Below are 20,385 nucleotides of genomic sequence, written 5' to 3'. Positions count from 1 at the left end.
GGGGCGCCAGAATCAACACAAAACAAAAGTTCCTTGTAGTTGCTTTAACCGCCTTAAAAGTGTTTTGATGCACTTTGGTTTCAAGAAAACAACAACACGTAACCTACAAACGAGGTAAAAGATTTCCAGCATGAGATAAAAAAACGAAACAAGAGAAACATGTCGCCTCGCTGTCAACTGTCAATTATGTAACCCAATAAAAATACTCTGTGCTATTTGTGCTATTTGTCCCAGCAGCAACAGCTCGTCTCAGCTGGATGCTGATCATTCTTCAGTGGCAGGTACTTGGACACAAAGTGCTGCTTAAAAAGGAGCTTTTTGTAATTGAGTAAACTGTCAAAATTCACTGAAAACATGTCTAAGAGATGGTTTATCTTTACTGTCACACAAACAGACACACTGTCACTGTGACCGAACCCCAGAAAGAATCATCTGTAACACCTGAGCCAGAGAGAAAAACTTTAACTCATCACCTCGTTGCTCTGAACTAAGAGTCGTCACAGCAGCAGCAGCATGTTGTCAGAGGAGGAAAACTCTGCTGTCACCAGGCAACACGAACAACACACACAACTGCACTATTAGATTAAAAACTGTCAGAAACTGTCCTGTAAACACATTGTTCTGTTTACTTTCACCCAAATAAGGCCTAAAACAGCTAATCTAATTATGGTGCAGTTTATTTACATTATGTCAACAATATGAGGAATATTAACATGCAAACATTTTGATCCTTTAAAGGGACAGTTCAGATTTATGAGATTGTTCATTTTATTACCTGAAGTAGATGGAGGTCAGCAAGTTTTGTACTGACACAGAAGCCAAACAATGCACTGCTGTGGACAGCCAAACAGATTGTATCCACATAAAAAAAATATATATATAATTTAAAGTTTACGCTGGAGATTCTTAATCATTTTTTAAGACAAGGACCTCCCCTCATGCATGACACTTACAAAGATTATAATTTGATGCAGGCTATTTTTTATTAATATAAATAATTTATTAATTATGTGAAAGAACATCATGGAAGAGATATTGACATCTACTGAAGCTATCTGCAACACAGAATACCAATAAAACATTTGACATTAATTAATTTACCTGTACCATGAAGGTGATTCAAAGCCTTGAAGGAAAGGCAAAAAATATTTTATTTCTTGACAGATTTAAACTAAAGAATCTGAAAACTGGGACTTCACTTTGAGAATCACTGGTTGTACCCTAAAATTTACAACATCTCCTATTTTGGTTGTTTTTCCTTGCTATCAAACGGCCATTTCCAACAGGAAGGGAAGCTGTTATCTTTGCTCTCTTCAAAGCCACCAGACTCCATTAACAAAAACAGTGATTTTATCTCACAGATCACAGGAGCTGCTGATCTTCTGCTGCATAGCTCAGTTAGTTAGTTAGTGTCATGGTCGGACTTTGGCGTTTTAAAGGTTAGTTTTGATTTACCAAAGTCCGACAATAACACAAACAAATCAACAGATTGAGGCAGCAGTCCACCAGCAAGTCATGTGCTCTGTGAGGTAAAATGACTGTTTTTGTCAATGAAGTCTGGTGGACATGAAAAGGGCACAGCTTTGGTTCACTGTTCACTGACAAGGGCTGTCTGATGTAAAGATAAAGCGGTCCACAGCAGTTCATTCTGCTACTCTTGGTAATATACTACTGTGCGTTTATATGTACAGTTTAATCGAGCTATGCTTAAAATTTTATTTTGCCATCTAATCGGGCTTCTGTCCTTGTCCCAGTTAACATGCAACTGAGAAAATCGAAAAACTGACAGTTTAATACAGCCCCAGTTGACCTATTACGTCATAATAAACAAGTGGAGAAAGGCAGGAAACCGGCATTTTCGAACAAGAACAACAACATTAGATCCTTATCATCTAAAGCTTTATTAGTAAATGAGTTAATATCAGATTGCAATATTGACTTACTTTGTCTAACTGAAACCTGGCTGCGTGATGAAGAATATGTCAGCCTAAATTAATCTACTCCTCCTAGTCATATTAATACTCATATCCCTCGTGGCACAGGCCGAGGAGGAGGAGTTGCAGCGATATATGAGTCAAACCTTCTAATTACCCCAAAACCTAAATTAAACTATAACTCATTTGAAAGCCTTGTTCTCAGTCTTTCACACCCAACCTGGACAAACCAACAGCCAATCCTATTTGTCATAGTTTACCGGCCTCCCGGTCCATATTCAGAATTTTTATCACAATTCTCTGAGTTTTTATCAAGCCTAGTACTAATTACAGATAAGGTAATTATTGTAGGTGATTTTAATATTCATGTCGACGTTGATAATGATAGCCTTAGTACTGCTTTTATCTCCTTACTAGAATCGATTGGCTTTAATCAGAAAGTTCATGAAGCCACTCACTCTTTTAACCACACCCTCGACCTTGTGTTGACGTATGGGATTGAAATTGAACATTTAATAGTTTTCCCACAAAATCCTGTGTTATCAGACCATTATTTAATAACTTTTGAAGTCCTGCTATTGGACTACTCGCTAATAAGCAAGAGTTTCTACACTAGATGTCTATCTGATAGTGCTGTAGCTAAGTTCAAGGAAGTGATTCCACCAGTCTTTAACTCTTTGTCGTGCTCCAACATAATAGAGGACTATGTTAACTTCAGTCCCTCCCTAATTGATAACTTTGTCGACAGTACTGCAGATTCACTGCGAACAACGCTAGATTTTATTGCCCCACTAAAAAAGAAAATAATAAAATAGAAAAAGTTAACTCCATGGTACAATTCTCAAACCCGTGAACTGAAGCAAATTTCACGAAAGCTTGAAAGGAAATGGCGTTCAACTAAGCTGGATGAATTTCTTTTAACCTGGCAGGACAGTCTTAAAACATATAAGACAATCCTCCGTAAAGCCAGATCAGCCTATTATTCGTCATTAATTGAGAAAAATAAGAACAACCCAAGATTCCTTTTCAGCACTGTAGCCAGGCTGACAGAGAGTCACAGCTCTATTGAACCATGTATTCCTATTGCCCTCACTAGTAATGATTTTATGAGCTTTTTCAATGAGAAAATTATAACTATTAGAAATAAAATTCACTACCTCCTGCCATTAACTGGTACTGAGGCATCCTTAAACCCTGGAGCCTTAGAAACGGGTACAAACCCTGATAAATATTTAGATCGCTTCGCTCCCATCACTTTCCAACAACTAACCTCAATGATTTCCTCATCTAAACCGTCAACCTGTCTCCTAGACCCCATCCCAACTAGGCTGCTTAAAGGAACACTCCACCGTTTTTTCATATTAAAACATGTTATTCGGTCAAGTAAGACGAGTTGATACAGACCTCTTGCGTCTCAATGCGTGCACTCAATCGCCCTGGCGCGCGGCGCCACTTGGCTAGCACTTAGCTTAGCCCAGTTCATTCATTAGGATCCAAACAGATGGACAGTTAGAAGCGACCAAACTCCTCCACGTTTTCCCTATTTAAATACAGCTACACGAGTAGTTAAACGACCAAGTATGGCGACACAAAATAAAACGTGGTGCTTTTCTAAGCGGATAAAAAGGATAACTATAATGTATTGCGGAATAGCACTTGGGAGCACTTTGACTCGGCGCAGTAATATCATCACTCCTGAAAAATCTTCTCCCCCTCCCTCTCCCTCTCCCTCTCACTTCTGTCAGCTCTGCTCGAACTACTACTCCTGGTGCAGCTCACGTTGGTTCTGTTGACGGAAGTGAGAGGGAGCGGAAGTGAGAGGGAGAGGGAGGGGGAGAAGATTTTTCAGGAGTGATGATATTACTGCGCCGAGTCGAAGTGCTCCCAAGTGCTATTCCGCCATACATTATAGTTATCCTTTTTATCCGCTTAGAAAAGCGCCACGTTTTATTTTGTGTCGCCATACTTGGTCGTTTAACTACTCGTGTAGCTGTATTTAAATAGGGAAAACGTGGAGGAGTTTGGTCGCTTCTAACTGTCCATCTGTTTGGATCCTAATGAATGAACTGGGCTAAGCTAAGTGCTAGCCAAGTGGCGCCACGCGCCAGGGCGATTGAGTGCACGCATTGAGACGCAAGAGGTCTGTATCAACTCGTCTTACTTGACCGAATAACATGTTTTAATATGAAAAAACGGTGGAGTGTTCCTTTAAAGTGGTTCTACCTTTAACGTGTACTTCTTTCTTAGATGCAATCAACTTGTCATTATTAACAGGCTATGTGCCACAATCATTTAAAGTAGCTGTAATTAAACCTCTTCTCAAAAAGGTTAATTTAGATCCTGGCGTTTTAGCAAACTATAGACCAATATCTAACCTCCCCTTCATCTCTAAGATCCTGGAGAAAGCAGTCGCAAATCAGCTTTGTGATTTTCTTCAACACAATAGTCTATATGAGGACTTCCAGTCAGGATTTAGAACTCATCATAGCACAGAAACAGCATTGGTAAAAATGACAAATTACCTTTTAATTTCTTCTGATAATGGACTTGTCTCTGTCCTTGTCTTACTAGATCTGAGTGCTGCATTTGATACAATTGACCATCGTATCCTATTACAGAGACTGGAACATGTAATTGGCATTAGAGGAACAGCACTGGGCTGGTTTAAATCGTACTTATTAGACCGTTTCCAGTTTGTTCATGTGAACAATGAATCCTCCGTGCGCACTGATGTTAACCACGGTGTTCCACAGGGTTCTGTGCTTGGACCAATTTTATTCACCTTTTATATGCTCCCTCTAGGTAATATAATTAGAAAACATTCAATCAACTTTCATTGTTATGCTGATGACACTCAGTTATATATATCAATCAAGCCAGGTGAAACTGATCAGCTAGCCAAACTTAATGCATGCCTTAAAGACATAAAAACCTGGATGGTCCACAACTTCCTAATGTTAAACTCGGAAAAAACGGAAGTGATTGTACTGGGACCCGAACACCTCCGAAACTTATTATCTAAAGACTTAATTAGCATCGATGGCATTACCCTGGCCTCCAATACCACCGTAAGGAATCTCGGAGTTATCTTTGATCAGGATCTGTCATTTAACTCCCATATAAAACAAACTTCAAGGACTGCATTTTTTCACCTACGTAATATTACAAAAATTAGACACATCCTGTCTCAAAAGGATGCAGAAAAATTAGTTCATACTTTTGTTACTTCAAGGTTAGATTACTGTAATTCCTTACTGTCAGGCTGCTCCAATAAATCCCTTAAAACTCTTCAGTTAGTCCAGAATGCTGCGGCTCGTGTACTAACAAGAACCAAGAAAAGAGATCATATTTCTCCTGTTCTAGCTTCGCTGCACTGGCTCCCTGTAAAATCCAGAATTGAGTTTAAAATCCTTCTTCTTACTTACAAAGCTCTAAATGGTCAGGCACCATCATATCTTAAAGACCTCATAATGCCATATTACCCTTCTAGAGCACTACGCTCCCAAAATTCTATGTTACTTGTGGTTCCTAAAGTCCTTAAAACTAGATTGGGAGCCAGAGCCTTCAGTTATCAAGCTCCTCTCTTGTGGAATCATCTCCCAGTCTCAGTACGGGAGGCAGACACCCTCTCTTTATTCAAGAGTAAACTTAAAACTTTCCTCTTTAGCCTATAGTTAGGGCTGGCCGAGGCCTGCCTTGAACCAGCCCCTAGTTATGCCGCTATAGGCCCAATGTGTCGGGGGACACAATACACCGGGGCCCTCTTTCTCTCTGTCCCAATAATACATGACACAAGCTTTTATTTTCCCAGAATACTCGCACTCTTCTCTGCTCTCTCTTCACAGGGTGTGGAGCTGTGGTCCTGCTCCATCACTCCTGCTGGTCTCACTGCCGTGGATCTGGTTTGGCCCCAGATGGGAATGTTCTTCTCCTGGTCCACTCACCATCACTACTGGCCCATGGTGGCGCTTCATCACCTGCTGCTGTGCCCTCCCAGAACTCCTGCTCCTCTCTCTCTCTCTCTCCCTCTCTCTCTATATTGCCCCCCCAACCCAACCTCTATCTACTCTATTCTACTCTGTTGATCTGCCCTGTACAACGACATCTATTGCACGTCTGTCCGTCCTGGGAGATGGATCCCTCCTCTGTCGCTCTCCCTGAGGTTTCTTCTTCTTTTTTCCCCTGCTAAAAGGGTTTTTTTAAAGGAGTTTTTCCCTGGCCGATGTGAGGGTCTAAGGACAGACGGTGTCGTACCATGTACAGTCTGTGAAGCCCTTTGAGGCAAATCTGTGATTTGATTTGATGGATAGTCGTACAGCTCTGTTCATTTCGTACATAATGTACACGTTACTCGTTGTGCAGATAAGGTGTACACTGTCCCTTGTTGTCATGGTGATTTTGAGGGGCAGACAAGAAAGCTGAATGACCACCGAGCGACCGGCTTTCTTGGATGTTTTTGTTCCGGGGTCGTACTCCAGTGCGGGGGGTGGGGGGTGGAGCATGCGGAGTAGCCGCCGAAAATCGTGTTCCAATCGCATTATCTGTGTGTCTTAATCGGATTAGTTGGACTTGTTGGGGGTTGTCAAAAGTATCGATACTCAAAAAAGTATCAATACTAAAACGTTGTATCCAAATACAATACTCATTTTCAAAAGTATCGAGTATCTGAAGCTTGTTATCATAGTTGCAGTTTCTTTTTGCACAACTGTTTTTTTATTATAAATATTTAACCTGTGGTTCTGTTAATTTTTACATGTTGCATTTTTCTTGTTAAGAAAAATATTTCTGTAAAATTTTGGGGTCTTTGTTTTTATCGTGGTGGTATCGAAAATGGTATAGAGTATCGAATATTTTCCTGAGTATCGGTATCGAGTTGAACATTTTAGTATCGTGACAACCCTAGTCGGACTAACATGCACTTCAGTTGTCCAGCTCGTCGGATTAAGGCAATAATTTGTTTTTTTCAAGTGTCATGTAAACGTACCGACTGACTCTGGATAAGAACTTCATACAACCAGACTTTAAAAAATCCAAACCATCCCCTTAACACTGCCTCCTTTCTTGTGCACAACACTAGAAAATACTCGTATAGGCATAAAGATACTCGTACATACACACTTAAAGTTTCCTGTTCTTACAGTCACGATCCATGAAAAGAAACAGTTCATAATGGCACAACATGTCTAAATATGAGTTTTATTTCTCACCTTCCCACTGTGCCATTTCATATATAATGCTGTTATATAAAAATGAACTGCTGTCGCAGTGATGCTGGGATCTTAAAATATATTTTGCACTGATAACATCACAAGGCTTTGTGCTTTAAAACGACGTGTACTTGGCATCACTGAGTGGACGTTCAGCCATCCAAAATAATGCAAGAAAGCAAAGCTGCCTGCAGGCCCACAGTGTATCTGCTAAATAAATATCACACAAAGAAACAGTGCAGGTTTAATCTGTCCTCATGTACTGGTGTAAAAATAACAAGTCAGAGCACAGCCTGTGTGATAAACTGGCACACAGGTTACAAACACACCAGTTGCAACATGACAGATTGGAGGAACTTGACACTGTAACAGGAGAGTTTACAGTTTACATCAGTCTGCTCAGCATGCAAACAAGAGTTTTAATAAAACTATTCTGTGAAAGATTAATCTAAACTACTACAGTCAAACAGTGAAACCCACACTTCACCTGCTGTTATTTTCAGAGTGTGGGAACTGATGGAAAGTCAAAAATCTACATATGTTCACCTTTAAAGTTCAGTAATTATATGTGTATACATTGTTGGTTTAATCTGCACAAAAAATAAAGTATAAAAGAAACATGTTGCTCAAAACCAAGAAATAGTTCCACACATATGCCCCCGTAACAGTGCAATTTCTTGTTTTTGTTTTCAGATTAAACAAAAGTGTTAATTCATGAGCTTTATAGGTGCAGGTAAGAAGCGTTTATTATCTTAAGGTTTTCAGAAGGTTCATCTCATCAAGCTTCATATTTACTGTAAAGACATGAGTCTTTTCATTTAACTAAAACAAAAAAAGAAAATCCCAAAATATCAAACTATTCATTTATAGACAAAGGACAGTTATTCTGCAGTTTAAGGCTCAAACAAGACGTCTTCATGACAGAAAATGAGCTTAATTCTCCACCGGACATAAAACTATGAATGACAATCAATGACTTGTTTGTTGAAACTGCAGCCCGACAGATACAGTCATGGAAAAAATTAGACCACCCTTGTTTTCTTCAGTTTCTTGTTCATTTTAATGCATTAATGCATGCAAAAATAGCTGATAAGAGTTTAATTTAAGAGCTGAAATCTAGACATTTTCCATGGTTTTCTTGATAATTACCAAAATCATTATCAAGAAAACCAAGGAAATAGATAGATATCAGCTCTTAAATTAAACTCTTAGGGGCTATTTTTGTTGTTATCATCATATTTATCCAAACAAATGCACCTTTTGTTGTACCAGGCATTAAAATTAACAAGAAATTGAAGAAAACAAGGGTGGTCTAATAATTTTTCCCATGACTCTATATTGGTTTACAGATATTATCAGCCGATATCTGCCTATCAAAGGTCTATCTTGAGATCTTTAATTCTCACTCAGACATAAAACTCTATGACTTGTTTGTTGAAACACATCAACAGTGACGTATTTTGTAGTAACAACTAGGCCTGTCACGATAATGACTATATCGACTTATTGTTATATAAAATCGTTATATAAAAATGGACACAATAGTTTTTTGCTGGACTCAGTATATTGACTTTTTATGCTTTTTTGTGTTGTGTTTAAAGTAATGCTGCAAATGGCAGTACAAATTACTGAAAAAAAACCTATATTTCCCAAACAGCCATTCCAGCTGTTTATATCTTATTTTAATAATAAAACTATATAATACACAATGATTATCTCATTGCAATGCTGCAGAGCCTGAAAGTCTACTTTATTTGTTTTGGTTGTAGTTTATTTATGTTTTATTTATCTAGAATATTTTAATATTTATTTTCCACATTTCAAATCCAATGTTTAATATTCTCAAGATTTAAAAATGAATTGCTGTGGAAAAGGATGTACTTATTATGCTCTAAAAATGTGTTATCGTGACAGGCCTAGTAACACCGTCAATTTAACCTCTCATACACTCCTATGGGCAATTAAGAGTCACCAATTAAAACTAAGCAAACATGTTTTTGGACTGTGGGAGGAAGCCTGAGGGGAGAACATGCAAACTCCACATAGGAGAGCCTCAACACAGAGTCGCCCTGAAGTTTAACATGAACTTTTCAGATCATAAAAACCTGATAAACTCACTGGTTTAAAACAGAACATGATGCTAAATCAACACCAACTCTCCACAGAGGGAATGTCTCCTTTCAAGACCGTTCATTCCCAAAAGTGCCTCTTTTTTTTAATTCTTAAATCCTGAAATTTTCAGGACATTAAATGGTCACAGTGAAGCCTGTCATTTAGAGGAATTACTCTAAACACTAATTAGACGCCGTTTAAACATCAGACCACACGCTCATAAAAAAAGATGATCTGTGTTTCTTCTCCCACAGAGATGGAGGAGGACGGAGACTCAGATGGAGGCTCACTGAGGATTCTGTCTCCTCCTGGTTCACACTGAACTAAAGCCTGCTGGTTTAACATCTTTCTCTCCTCTGACAGTCATTAGAGGACCTCACACTGCTGCTCTGTGTAAACACAAACCTCCAGAGTGAGCGCTGAGGGCGGGGTTGGAGGAGGGAAACAACACAAACACACTGCAAACAGCCTCTAAAGGTCAATATATTCATGTCAGAGTCCAGCAGCTATAAACAGCAGCTCATTGTTATTTCTGCTGCTGATATTTCAACGACTGGAACTGTGTGTTTGTTTGTTTTTACTGGAGTGTGTCAAGTTCTTATTAATATAACTGTGGAAAAAGCAACAGAATAGAATTATTGTTTCACTTGAGTTATGTTTACATCATATCAAAGCTCAGATAAATGCTTTTGGACTGATTCACCAAATAATTATAATTAAAATGAATACGATCTGACCTCATACAGAAGAGATGTAAGAATTTATTTCCTCTTATTGACTTTTTTAAAATCAAGACTGAAGACTGCCACTGCCTTTCGGTAATACTGCATTGTAACTTATATTCCTTTTATATTTGATATTTTTTGAAAATATTCACTGAAGTTTTTTTAATAGATGCTCTTTTCCTGGGTTAGAGAAAACAATTTTTTATTTAAAGAACACTTTAAGCAAGATAACAATATATATATATATATATATATATATATATATATATATATATATATATATATATATATATATATATATATATATTTTTTTTTTTTTTTTTTTTTTTATTTTATTTTTTTTTTTATTTATTTATTTATTTATTTATTTTCAGAGTGCAAACCAAAGAAACACAAGTTTAAAATTTGAGGATCATAAAAAAAATACTGTCATCAAGCTCAGATTAGTATATATTGCATTGTATATTATTATATTTTAACTGTTTTTTTATGTTCCTGAAACAGCAGTTCTGACACTCACATCACATGTTTACTTTGTTTATGTTTACTTAATAGTCAGTCAGTTTGAACCTCTTCTTTGGTGGCTAAATGGGTAAAAAAAAAAAAGCTAAAAGGTCAAGCTTGTCTCACTAGAAGTACAAACACAGTTTACCTGTATGAGAAATAAACAGTATGAACATGACAATATGCATCTTTTTCTGTTTCATATCTTTGTAAATTGAGCCTTTTTGTGTTTTGGGCTTTTGGTCACACAAAACCAGCAATTTGAAGATAATTCAGATTAAACAAGTCATCAAATAATCCAAAAAATGTGTGGCTGATTAATCAGTAAATAGATGTATGTTTAGATAGTATGTATAGATGTAAATAGATGTTTGTTTACTTAATAATTACTATAATAATAATTTGAACTTCTTCTTACAGAGTTTTTTTGGTGGCTAAATGGGTGAAAATGCTTTTAAAAAGTCAAGCTTGTTTCACTAGAAGCAGAAACAGAGTTTACCTTAGAGATGTGAATCAGCGTAACGGCTCCATGATACGATTTTATCCCGATATTTGAGGCACGACACGATATTATTGTGATTTTAAGCATTTTGCGATATGCTGAGTATTGAAACAATATATTGCGATTTAACTGTTTAATTGCATTTTGTGTCCAGAAAATTAAATTCAATCAAGAATTGTTTTGTCAAATCAGAGAAAATTCTCAGTCTATTCATCTCACTTCAGTCTTTTTATTTCTCCACAATGAGAGTCAAACCCACAGACTGACCAACAAAGTATTCAGTCAAACTGAACTCAACTGATATCAAACGTGTATGGACGACAACAATTGCAGCATTCTATCAAACTTTCAAAAACAACAAGCTTCACTGCTCTGAAGTTTTTGAATGAAACATAAAAAAAAAGCTGAACTTTGCAGCGTTATTTCAACAACTTCCCGACATGATATCCTGACACACACGGTGCCTATAGATTCCTTACATCTTCTAGTTTCATGCATCTCCAGTATATACCTAAAAGTGAGCCCACTACAGCCTCCGAAAACTTGGTGAAAACACTGACGGCCCGCCGGCTAAATATCAATACTTTGGCCCATTAATCAATACAATATTGTCACGCAAAATATCGTGTTACTTTTCTGTTTCTATTTTTTCCCCCACCTCTGGTTTACCTGTATGAAAAATAAACAGAACAGCACAGAAACACACTGAAGGAAAGAACCAGTATGCAATTCTGCAAAATCTAATCTAATGAACACAAACAGACCGTCCCATTATTCTATCATTTGTCTTTTATCTTCTCTGGTTGAACTGTGGTTTGGTTTGCAACCTGTCTGAGCTGTCAAACTAAAAAAAGTACGAATGAATTTGCATAACAAACCAACGTACAGTTAAACGAACAAAACAATAATTGCAGGTTTTCAGTGTCTGCTGGAGGCGCTCTAATAATAACAGTTAACTCACTCCACCGTATGATAAAGCATCTCTCCACCCCTGAAGACAAATCAAACGCACCCGTTCACTTTCACTCAGCCGTCACACCTGGGAGGAATCTGGCTCAAAAAGTCTTTCAGCTGCCCCCCAAAATAACTACGTCACATGCTGACTGAGAGATTTACAGCCGGCTTAAGTTCAGGTGACAGGAAAATAATGAGGACGACACGTGACAGCAGCAGTCACGACATTCACGTTATTTATCGCCAGTGAAACTACCACACACAGTTTGTTGTGATGAGGAGGGAACGCGTCCGTCTGCAGCGTGCATGGATCAATATACTGAAAACATGTCTGACTGCATTCCCACACACTGAAGCTCCAAGCAAAGAGTAAAAAACAGCTGAACACACACCGAAGAAATGCTTTTTGTGTTTTGTGCTGTTCGCCAGACAAAACCAGCAACTTGAAGATAATTCAGATTAAACAAATCATCAAATAATCCAAAAAATGTGTGGCTGATTAATCAATAAATAGTTGTAGCACCAGAAAAAAGCTTAGCATTAAACATCCAGAGTTCTCACATTTTTAAAAGTTTCCATGACTTTTAAGCACCAATAATAAGATGAACATGCAAGTGGATGCAAACTGGAGGAAAAAAAAGGCACCAAAAATAAGTATATAGGGAATAAAAAGGCATGTCACAATAATCACAATCTGGATTTATTGTCTGAAATCTGGACATGATAAAGATAATTGTGTCTGAGCTCGATATCACACATTGTGCTTCCTGCAGGGTTGTTTACTTTAAAAAAACACAGTAGCCAACATGATGTTTGTCAAACAAACAGCAACAGACTTGGACGCAGCGACTCAGCACGTTTTCACAGTAAACAGAAATAAAACATTCTGCCCTGTTCTTTAATTTATTCAGGAGATTTTTATAGTTTATTTACACTTGTGTAAATATTCTTAAGAATGCATAATAATCCTGTTACATTATCATGATATTGGAGACATAAATTGGTCCTAAAATTACTATAATATCGTTTATCGCAACAATATGGACAATATATCAACAAGACGGCCTAATTTAAAATTATGCACACAGCTACAGAAAATAATTTTTCTCTTATCTCATACTGCATCAAAGATTATCCACGGGAGATTACTGTAACAATTTCATTACATGTGACAAAACTTTGACTTATTTTCACCTTTTGTCTGATTCTCCATGACTCTCCCCGGCCTGGAGAACAAGATTTTTTTCCAGGTTTTCCATGAGCGTAGGGAGCCTGAACATCCAGCCTACAACATGCGCTCTTTATCAACGCTGAGAGATTAATGGGTCACTGAGCATGTAAATATGGCATGATAACGTGCACAGCAGCTCGCCTTACACGGCTCTGCTGCATGTGACGGAACATGAAAATAAAGTGAAATGATAACAGATTGTTTGCATCAGACACACACCTGTCACACACAGGTACGCTCTCACACCCTGCCGAGCACCCGTCACACACATTCCCATCATTACAGACACACACTCCCAGCATTCCTGCCCCCAGCGCTCCCCTGCAGGCCCCACACACACACACACACACACACGCACACACGCACGGAGGCAGCAGCAACATCACAAAATCATTTCAGAGATTCTCAGAGTTTTTACTGTCCATGCTGAGGATTTATGTTTTTGTAGATTGAGCAATGTATCAAGTATATTTCAATTTTAATCATGCACTTCCACAACCAATTAAATAAACAAATAAATAAATAAAAATAAATAGATAAATAAATTAGACCAAAATAAATTAGATCAAATATGTTGTGAGCAATGCCACAACCTGCTGAAATTTCCTCAATATATATTCAAAATTTTGGGAAATTATATTCAACATATTCTGATCAGGAACTCAGTGAAAACGAGCGAAAGTTATAGAGAAAAAGCAAGCTCTGGATTAAAAAACAACAACAAAACGACAGAATCATTTGTCTTGTTTTCATTATAATTGAAAGCCTAGCACAAGTTTTGATAACAGATCCTTAATTTGGAAAACGAATCCTGGATTAAAAACAAGTTAGCAGCATTTAATCTGAAGAATAAATATCTTAATGTCTACAAACACTAAGTGGGAGCACACTAGGGGTTATCAGGAACAGAATACAGGAAGATATATATTAATTTCTGAAAAAAAGATAATCATCTTCCGTCTCAAACATGCACACAGGCTGCTCGATGTGAGGGAAATATGAGAGAATGTAATGTTGATGAATACTACTATAACTTGCTGCTTCCACTTAACTGATTAATGCAACAAATTGCTGGTTGAATTCAATAAATAAACAAACTGAACACTGAACTGCACACAAAATGCACCAAATTAAAAAAATGATTGCTACATTTTAAAATGCAGTTTTCCTCTCTCAAAAGAAATCACTTAGTGATTCGCGACGTGTTTATTGCACAGGTTGACGTTGCAATGAAAAAGAACAGATACTGTGCAGTCTGAACTTATATTTACTCTCTTATTAGACAAAAAGAGCTAACAGACACACTTCCATTACACATTCACATCATCCAGTAAAGACCCATCAAACAGATCAAACTATTAAAACACCATGTTTGGTCAACAAACACACTGGGAGGAACTGCTCAGAGGAGTTTTCAGTTTTCTGACATGCAAATATGTGAGGGGAAACCCTGTCACAGCCACGTCTGTCTGACACCGATGGTGGTGAGGAGGAGGAGGAGGAGGAGGTGGTGGTTTAGGAAGGAAAAGCAGAGTCATGAGCATGAAGAAACCAGGAGGAGATTAATAAGAAGAACAGCTGCTGCAGGACAGTTTAATATTTCTGTTTATTAGAGCATTTCTCTGAGAGAAATTCCAACACAAACTGTGACTGTCTTTCTGTTTTAGCTGTAAGAAAATACACTTTTGTGCTCTTATTTTAACAAGAACTCTCCTGACATTTCAGGGACATTTTGTTGAGGTTTGTGAAATATATTTTAGGGGAATAAATAATAATGGCTTTTAATAAAACCAAAAGTTAGAATGAAACCCCACGGTGAGGCATCGTTTTCTCTCTGTGGTCCTCGTCTGTGGAACAGCCTCCTGAAGACCTGAGGGCCTCAGACACTTCATATGGTTAACAGCAAACTTAACACTTATCTTTTTAATTTGGCTTTTACTTGAACCATTTTTAAATATTTTTCTGCTCATGCAACTTAGTGTTACAACATCTACTATTTATTTATTTATTTATTTGCTATTATTTAGTCTATTTATATAGTCTATTTTATATATATATATTATCATGCTTTACTTTTTAATTATTTATTTATTATTTTCATCTTTTTTATGTATTTTCTTTACTTATTATTGTTATTATTATTATTATTATTATTATTAATATTAATGTTAATATTAATGTTATTATTTACTTTTGTTTTTATTTTATCTTACCTTACTTTATTTGTATTTATTTTATGTAATTAATTTCTAAGCTGCCTCCAGTGTTTCCTCACTGCTTCCTCACGTTGAGATGGAGCTTCCTCAGTCTGTGCTTTGTTTATAATGGGATGGAGGGTCAGGGGTGGAGGGTGTTTGCTTGTTTCCATGTTTTATTATTATTATTTTAATTTATTTATTCCCTTTTTATGTGAAGCACTTTGTGTTACATTTCTCTTGTATGAAAAATATACAAATAAAGTCTGATTGTTTGATAAGTGGTAAAAGAGGAGGAAATCTTTCCAGGAATTTCCTGAAGAGCCCGATGGACACTCAGAGTGGAGCAGGTGAGAGATAAAGGACAACAAACAGTCAAACAGCCACTCAACTTCTTTTTTTTTTTCTTTTCTTTTTTTCGAACACTGTCGCACTCACACCGGAACTTGTTGCTATGACAACTGTGAGTTTCTGTGGCAACAGTGGGAAATACTCGAATCAACAGGGACTGAGTCACTTCCTGTCTCGCACAATTCTTCCTCTTTTTGAACCTGCTCGGCCCGCAGCGGGGTCGACTCCAGAGCCACCGGCTGCACACGCACGACTGCAACCGCACAGATACCTGAGAGATAGTGTGTGTATGTATATATGTATACGGGTGTGTGTGTGTGTGAGTGTGTGTGTGTGTGTGTGTGCGCGCGCGTGTGTGCATGCTGAGCAACACAGCTCAACCCCTTAAAGTCCGAGTTTGAAATGTTGAAGTTGGACCAAAGTTTGCAGATTAAAAGATATTTTCTGCAACACAATCAGTCTGTCGGCTTTTGAAAACTGAAAATATCATGTCATGTTTTGAGAAATAAAGATTTTATGCGATTTAATGTCCACTTTGTCAGTTAAGTCAATCTGCAAATCATTTTTTAATGTAGACAAGTTAGTCAAACCTACATAAGAGGATTAGGGCCAGGAAGGAGAGAAAAAAATAATGAGAAGAGGCCTTTTTTTTCATTATGCAGTTCAGGAAAAAAGTTGAAATAATAAATAAAGTGAACTTTTTGTTTCTGTAAAGTTGTAAAGATATTCACAGATTGGTTGTTTCCATGTCAATAAGTCATCAGAGGTGCTTAGTTTGAACAGTTAGGTAAACTGCCAATGTCATAAAATGAGCAATAACCTCAATATTTAAGGTTTAGCAGAACTAAAAATCCCTCGACACATAAATAAGATATTCTTGGTAGAAGCTGCCACAACTATTAATTTAGGAAAATCTGCTTTTATGTCATTTTTGTGAATTTTATTATACATATATTAGACGTATTAAGGGGAATCAGGTTGGAGCTCACAGTCTACATTAACTCAAAAAGTGACTTTATTCTCCACAATTCGACTTTTTTCTCGAAGTGCATATGAGGTTTTTTCTCCTACCTGGCCCTTATCCTCTTCTGTACCTTTCAGAGTCAAACAACTTAATTTGCTCCACCATGGTCTCTGAATCACACCGACACAGGTGCAGCGTTTTCTGGTTCCAATCCTTACTATAAACAGCATTATTTAAATATCACTAATGCAACAAATATTTATTTATGTATGTAATGGCTGAAAGAGAGCACAGAGGTTGTCAGGGGCATTAAATGCATCGTCAGCTGGTGAATTTAAAATCCTGAGATGGTGGTCAAGTTTAGATTTTCACGTTAATTTGTGAAGATTATCTTGCTGAACAGAAGTATTATAACCATTGTCACAAAGCTTGTTAACTGCAATTATACAGAATCCAATGTAAAAATCTCATTGGCTTCAGAGGCAGCCTGGTGAAGCCAGCTCCTGGAGCTGGTCTACAGAAATATGTCATCCCTGCAAGTTGCAACACTCACTGATAATGAAAATGATCAGATGCCTCATTACTGACAGCTCCGTATCACTTTCTACAGGAGGTGGGGGGAAAAATCCATACAGCATAGTATCGTGATATTTTGCATGGCAATAATATATCAATTCATGGCCGCCAAGTATCGATATTTAGCGTTCTGGCGGGCCTTTTTTTTCGGAGGCCGTAGTTGGCTCACTTTTAAGAATATACTGGTATGGGGTGGTCCGTAGCGTAGTGGGTTACACAGGCGCCCCATGTATAGAGGCTACAGTCCTCGCTGCGGTGGTGCCGGGTTCGAATCCGGCCTGAGCTCCCTTTACCGCATGTCCTCCCCTCTGTCACCCCCTTTCTATCCGTCTCTTGCTTTCAATAAAGCATGTAAAATGCCCAAAAAAATAATCTTTAAAAAAAAAAGAATATACTGGTATCATATGAAACTAGAAGATGTAAGGAATCTATAGGCACCATGTGTGTCAGGATATCGTGTCAGGAAGTTGTCGGAATAAGGCTGCAAACTTAGGCTTTTTTTTATGTTTCATTCAAAAAAAATCAGAGCAGTGAAGCTTACGTTTTTGAAAGTTTGATAAAATGCTGCAGTTGTTGTCGTCCATACATGACTCTCATTGTGGAGAAAAAAAAGACTGAAGTGAGATGAACAGACTGAGAATTTTCTCTGATTTGACGAAAACAATTCTTGATTGATTGATTTAATTTTGTGGACATAAAATGCACTTAAACAATTAAATCGCAATATATTGTATCGCAATACTCACCATATCGCAAAATGCTTAAAAATCGAAATAATATTGTATGGCGGCTCAAATATCGGGATAAAATTGTATCGTGGGGCCTCTGCTGATTCCTACCTCTACTATACACTGTATAACGCTCTGAAACTGAACAAATGCTGAGTCAGAGACAATCTGTGACACAAATCAGAGCCGGTGACCTCTTTCTGTCTTTCTGCAGAGCTCCAGCCGGCTCTCAGGTGACCTCCTCCAGCTCTTACCTTTTGGCCTCCTCCAGGTGACACAGGTACTCGTAGGCCATGTTCTGCTGCCGCTGCTCGTCCATCTCCTCTGCCGTGAGCCGCTCCACGCCATCCAGCACGGCTGCAGCACAAAACAGACACAAAATCACACTTTAATACAGGATTTTTAATACAGAAAACTCCAACAAATTGCTGTTTATTAAGTTTCTCCTGGTTTCATCAGCAGGAGAAAGTTTCCATGAGCTACAAGAGGTGTTTTACAAAGGAAGCCAGCCTCTCTTTCATTAGTCATCCATGCAGCCAGTTAACAGTGTGGCTGCATGATGAGGGCATGCCTTTGTCTCTACATGGGACGCTGAAAACAAACAACAATGCAGGGGAGTTTATGGGGCGATTCCCGTGAGATCACACACAGAGCAGAGCCGTGGTTCCGTCTGCACAGAAATGTTTTACTCCCAAATTATGGGAGAGGGGGGATGGGGGGACAGGGAGGGCGCGCAACACAAGGAGGCCCCATTTCCAGCCTCCTGTCACAGTTGAAGGTGGAGAGCTCAGCCTGAGTGGCAACATCAGCAACAGGTAAACCCTCATTCCAACAAAAACAGGCAATAAAACTGGATAAATGTCCAGCTCAACATCTGAAAATGACATTCTGGCATACACAAGATCAGAAAAGACTTCTTGTTTTCCATACTTGATGGATAAAAGGAGAAGAAAGTTTTATTGCACAATCCTAATAAAAGATGGAGGCCGAATTCACACACTTTTCTTTAAACTTTGCCACAAATCATAAAGAAATTAATTGTATGACACCCATGGGCGGTGGTTGTTGGGTAATTAAGTGTCTGGAGAAGAAGAACTCAAACATAAAACATTTTACACTTCCTGTCCTGTTTTCACTGTTTGGTATAACTACATAAGTTGGAGAGTAAAAAGTAACGTGATTAAAGTTGTGTAAAGAGTCAAATGAGCAGGCCTGCCTCCCTCTCAGCTCTGCGATGCATTATTATAAAAACGCGGAAGTCATAATTAAGCTGCAACCATGCTGTCAGAGATACCTGAGCTGGCTGAGAGCACTAATAAAACTTTTTCTCTCAAGTTTTCGGGGCGTCTGCATGAAGAGAAGCAGAGCGGGGCTCCGGAGCTGCTTCTCCCCAGGCAGGGGGAGGGGGAGGCCGGCTGGCTGCTGGCATCTCCAGGTGAAAGCAGAAGAAAAGTTCAAACTTACAGCCATATCTCGGCCGGAGCCCGTCTGTCTCGTCAGAAGTTGACATCCTCCTCTGTAGAGAAACGCGACTCTGTGCGCTCCGCGATTCGCTGCAGTTAAAACTTTACGCACAGTTTTGGACACTTTGGTCTCCAAACTTTTTACGGAGAGATTAAAAAAAACGCGGACAGAAACCCGGGAAGGACCTTTCGGCCCTGTTGTTCCTCCTCTGCACAGTTTGAGTTGAGACTTTTTTTCTTCTTCTTCAAACCTCACTGATGTCACTGGGTGTGTTCTTCCTAATCCTGAAGTATGCGTTTCAGGAAACAGCTCTGCAGCCTGCAGGCGGCCGCAGCGCCGGAGCAGCGCCTCCTGCTGTCCGCTGCAGGCCGGGGCTCAAACTGTGGTCCGCGAACCTTCAGGGGCCGTCAAGGGGAACTTGAAGGGTTAAACCTCTGAAGTCCAGGAGATTTTGGTTCAAATTTGTCAACTTCCTATGCATTCATTTCTGTCTCTGTTTAGCATCTTTCAGTCTGCCCCTTCATCACATGCATGGCTCCTTTTTCTCCACACAAACATGGAGTCTGTGGCCTAGAGATTAGGAATCGAGCTTGTAACTGAAGAGTAGCCGGTTCGAATCCTGGTACTAACAGGTCTAGGACTGAACTGCCCTTGAGCAAGCTCCACAGGCGCAGTAATGTGCTGCACACTGCTCCTTGCATGATGTGTTCATGTGTGTGTAAAAAAGGATGGGTTAAATGCAAAGGTTGAATTTCCCCACTGTGGGATTAATAAAATAATCTTCTTCTATCAAGCAGATTTTTCATTTTATTTCAATTAACAAAGTATAGCTGCCAGGAACCGAAAATACAAGCAAAAGACAAAGGTGTCTATGGAAATGTATCATTTAAATGTTTTTTTTGTTTTTTTTACCATTTATACACACAAAACCAGCAGAA

General features: G+C 38.4%; 1 protein-coding gene across 1 annotated transcript in view; it reads right to left on the bottom strand.

Annotated features, from left to right (window-relative positions):
- Positions 1-19,835, bottom strand: part of iqgap1 (IQ motif containing GTPase activating protein 1) — a 100,623-nt gene extending 80,788 nt beyond the window's left edge. The window contains exons 1-2 of the mRNA XM_059348274.1: positions 19,448-19,835; positions 18,238-18,340 (exon numbers count right to left, since the gene is read on the bottom strand). Coding sequence (XP_059204257.1) covers positions 18,238-18,340; positions 19,448-19,493 — 149 coding nt within the window. The 5' untranslated portion in view covers positions 19,494-19,835. The remainder of the gene's footprint in view (positions 1-18,237; positions 18,341-19,447) is intronic.
- Between the last annotated feature and the right edge of the window lie 550 nt (positions 19,836-20,385).

Source organism: Centropristis striata, chromosome 2 (genome assembly GCF_030273125.1).
Source record: "Centropristis striata isolate RG_2023a ecotype Rhode Island chromosome 2, C.striata_1.0, whole genome shotgun sequence".
Lineage (NCBI taxonomy): Eukaryota > Metazoa > Chordata > Actinopteri > Perciformes > Serranidae > Centropristis > Centropristis striata.
This window is presented reverse-complemented; position numbering and strand designations above follow the sequence as displayed.